The following is a 3842-nucleotide window of genomic DNA, read 5'->3' on the forward strand; positions in this document are numbered from 1 at the left end:
ACTATTGACAACAGAAACTTGTTTAGTTTAAAGAGACATCTGTTCTTCTTTAAAGAGAGCTCTGCTTCAATACATTATTGACAATGACTTGCAGAAATTTGCTAATGTAGTCTGGCAGACTTGTTACTCAAGACACTGCATTTCAAAACAAAGGTCATTTATTCAGTTTGAACAAATCCTTCATACACAAATATATGTATATATATATATATATTTATATATATGAAAAAGTACATATTTCATATACTACTAACACAGTCCACTGTCATCACATTTTCCTGTGTATTAGTTAAACTGGCCTAAAAAAGCTCCACAAAACTTTCAGTAGTTTGTTTTCTGTACAATAATGTTATATGAAACAAAAAATATTTAGACTAACCATTATGGAGAAAAATACTTACTGATGAATGAAGATGTCCCTTAAACAAACCCCCAGATCTCCATCAATACAAACACACATACACGCACGCACGCACGCACACACACACAAAAATCACAAAAGGATCGCAAAACGGAAAAATCTTGGATTATGAATTGAAGCGTTTTTTACACTGCTGCTTTTTTGTAATATTAAATAAGCAAAGCCTACGAAGTGTGACGCTCATCTACTAAAAATGACACTTGTGACCGGTTTAAGCCCAGTAACTCGACCGTCTGCTCGAATCTTTAGTTTAACATGCTTGTTCCTTGCGTATGAGGTACTTCAGATAGACCGGAGAGGAAAAAGCCTTCTGTTCTTTGCTGTTTTGTTCAGTGTTAGAGAAACTGGATGAGCCAGCATTTCTTATACGTTACTAAGCAGACCGGACGCCTTGACTGTTTTTGGAACGGCCAGTCGTTTCCGTAATTGCATTTGTTTTACTTGGATTTAGTCAATAATTATTGACTGACGGCAGAGGTTTTGGTTGAGAATTAGAGTTTGAGTGGCCACGCTCCTTGGTTTTGCCCTCTCCTTGACGCCGAATATCTTTGTTTACGCTCACGTGGGAAGTTTGCGTGAGAGGCTCAAGTGCCTGGCATCTGGATCTGAACCACCTCTCCGTTCTCGGCTTGCTGGAGCTGAATGGCCTCCTTCACGTCCATCTCCGCCTGCAGCGCTGGAGTCAGAGCTTCAGCCTGAGAAGCAAAAACAGAGTGAATGTGTCATTTTTGTGCTGTTAGAAAACCAAAAATAATGATGGTGTCAAACAGGTTTCTTGAACATTTCCTTTATCTGCCAGTTGGAGGAAAACAGTTCCACCGCAAACACAGCACATTACATTTGATTTAATATTGCAGATAGTTTTGACATGTTGACATTGTCGTTGGAAACCATGAACAAACTATGCAAGGACAAAAGAAACCAGACTTTACTAAAGTTCACATGCAGGATAAACACTGGTTGTGCTAACTGCAATGTGTTTTGTGCTACGAATTGTATTAACTGCAAGATTTAGGAAAGAAAAAAGTCACAAGAAATATAGTCGCAATTGAAAGATTAGTTTTTGAGATTTTGTATTGTTTTATTTTACATGTAATTTAGTTTGTTAACAGTTGATGTATTAACTAACATGAACGAACAATAAACAATACATTTATTACATTATTTATTAGTCTTTGTTAATGTTAGTTAATAAAAACAGTTGTTCATGTTAGTTCACAGTGCATTAACTAATGTTAACAAACACAAGTTGTGATTTTAATAAATTAGTAAATCCTGAAATTAACATTAACTAAGATTAATAAATGCGGTATATTTACTTCACACACATTTATTCACACACACACACACACACACACATATATATACATATATATATATATATATATATATATATATATTAGGGCTGTCAAAAATAAAGCGTCAACGGCATTAATTATTTTGTTGTTGTTAATTACGTCAATTTTTTTAACGCATTTCACGCATGCGCAGTGTGACGAATTATTTGTCAGGAAAGTGGTTGGGGAGCTAGAGGCGAGATGGAGCAAGGAGAGCCTTTGGACGGATTCAAATATAAAAAGAATGATGATGGTACAGTTAACAAGTACAAGCCTGGGCGACAGCCCCTCTGCAACTGGAGTGGTTAGCCACGCTTAGGCCCGGTTCTACTGGGGTAGACGGTGCTATACACCCTCAAACAAAAGCAAAGCTATTGAAGATCTGGCAAACAATCCAGCATGTATTTGCAGCGTTGAGAAGTGTTGATTTCGAACAATTAGAAACAGTTTGTCAGAATTCGCTCACCGCTGAAAGCGCCGGATCGGTTTTTATTGCCGTTTTGCGCGCTCGTAAATCATCTCATGACTAAGTGCAGACGCGATGTTAATAAAAGATTCATTGTGTAGTTTAGAAAGCTTGATTGTAACGGAACTTAGTTTCGCTTTTTATTTAGTTAATTTAGAAAAAAGGTTTGGAGCATTTTTTGTTTGTTAAATATAATTTTTTTTTTTTTTTTTTTTTTTTAAACGAACAGCGCCCAGCAAAAGACTGATCATAGTCTGTTTGATCAGTTTGCCTTCTGAAATCATCACGACTTGCCTAAAATAAAATCAAGTTCAAGTATAGTTTAAATGTTAAATGTGCGCGATTAGGCGCATAGTTTGTGCGGAGAGTGGAAGATAAAGCCACTTTGCAGGTCATCGAGGCACCAGCGCAATCACTTGCATTTTTTCAGCGGAAGCAATTTAAAATTATCCGTCATTTTTGCTCACAAAGGAAAGAGTAATACATCAAAAAACGTTCGAGTGTTTTTATAAAATAAAGAAAACAAAAATGATGCGCTTTCTGTCGTCTCGTTCTTGAACAAAAATAAAGCGAACAAAGCCTAACAGTCATGATAAACATATCTATAGAAAGCTTTAAATTATTACTTAACGAAATAAAGCAAATCGAAAACAAAAACTTGTTCATTATGTAATCCGTAAAGATAAATTTCTCTCTCAAGGCGCCTCCAAAAAGGAGATTGCAAGTCAGGATCTTTGCGAAACTGACTCAGAATACACTTTATTAATAAATAATTCAGATATGTCCTTACTCTTTCCCCGACACATTCATTATTTATTTTTGCCGGTGCTTTGTTGCAAGTTTCAGCCTACTGCGTGCGATTGAACGCGGATCTCTTCCAGCTGCGCCATCCGAGCCGGTCTCGAAAGTAAAAGCGAAAGTCTTGTGTTGTTTCCACCAGCGCGGCATTTGTTTTTCTTCACCATAATTGATGGATGTCTAAAATATAAAAAATAAGGAGTAGCCTAAAACAGGCCTGATGCCGGCCCTGACATAATATGAAAATATGAAAATATGAAAATTATATCTGTGTCCTGTTATTTATTTTTTGGTATGCATTTCAGAAAAAAAATTGTTAGGATTCAGGTGTAGTTGCAAATAGTGATTAATCCTGATTAATCCACTGAAAATTCTGATTAATCTGATTAAAAAACTTTAATCATTTGACAGCCCTAATATATATATATATATTATTATTATTATTATTATTATTTTTTAAAGTTAGATATAGTTACAAAATCTTATAATAAACAAAATCTTAGCAATGACGTCGCAACTGGGAGATTTTACTTATTTTATTTTACATATAAATATTTACATAATAATATATTTTTAATATGTTCATATATATATAAATAGGTAACACTACATATAATTGTATGTATGTATGCATGCATGAGCATACATTTTGAGCAGCAAATCAGACTACAGTAATAGCTGTTGAAAATTAAGCCTTTTTTGGCAATAGGTCAATAAATTAAATTTATTATTATTATTATTATTATTATTCAATTATCACTTAATAAAACTTAATGTAACTTTATTTATTTAAATTTACTTGAATTTTCTCCTTAGATCC

The 3842-nt window shown here is 34.3% G+C and overlaps 1 protein-coding gene across 1 annotated transcript in view; it reads right to left on the bottom strand.

Moving 5' to 3' along the window:
• Nucleotides 1-228: 228 nt before the first annotated feature.
• Nucleotides 229-3842, bottom strand: part of LOC141301449 (protein BANP-like) — a 39495-nt gene continuing 35881 nt past the window's right edge. The window contains exon 5 of the mRNA XM_073831674.1: nt 229-1116. Coding sequence (XP_073687775.1) covers nt 1006-1116 — 111 coding nt within the window. The 3' untranslated portion in view covers nt 229-1005. The remainder of the gene's footprint in view (nt 1117-3842) is intronic.

This window comes from Garra rufa, chromosome 25 (genome assembly GCF_049309525.1).
Source record: "Garra rufa chromosome 25, GarRuf1.0, whole genome shotgun sequence".
NCBI lineage: Eukaryota > Metazoa > Chordata > Actinopteri > Cypriniformes > Cyprinidae > Garra > Garra rufa.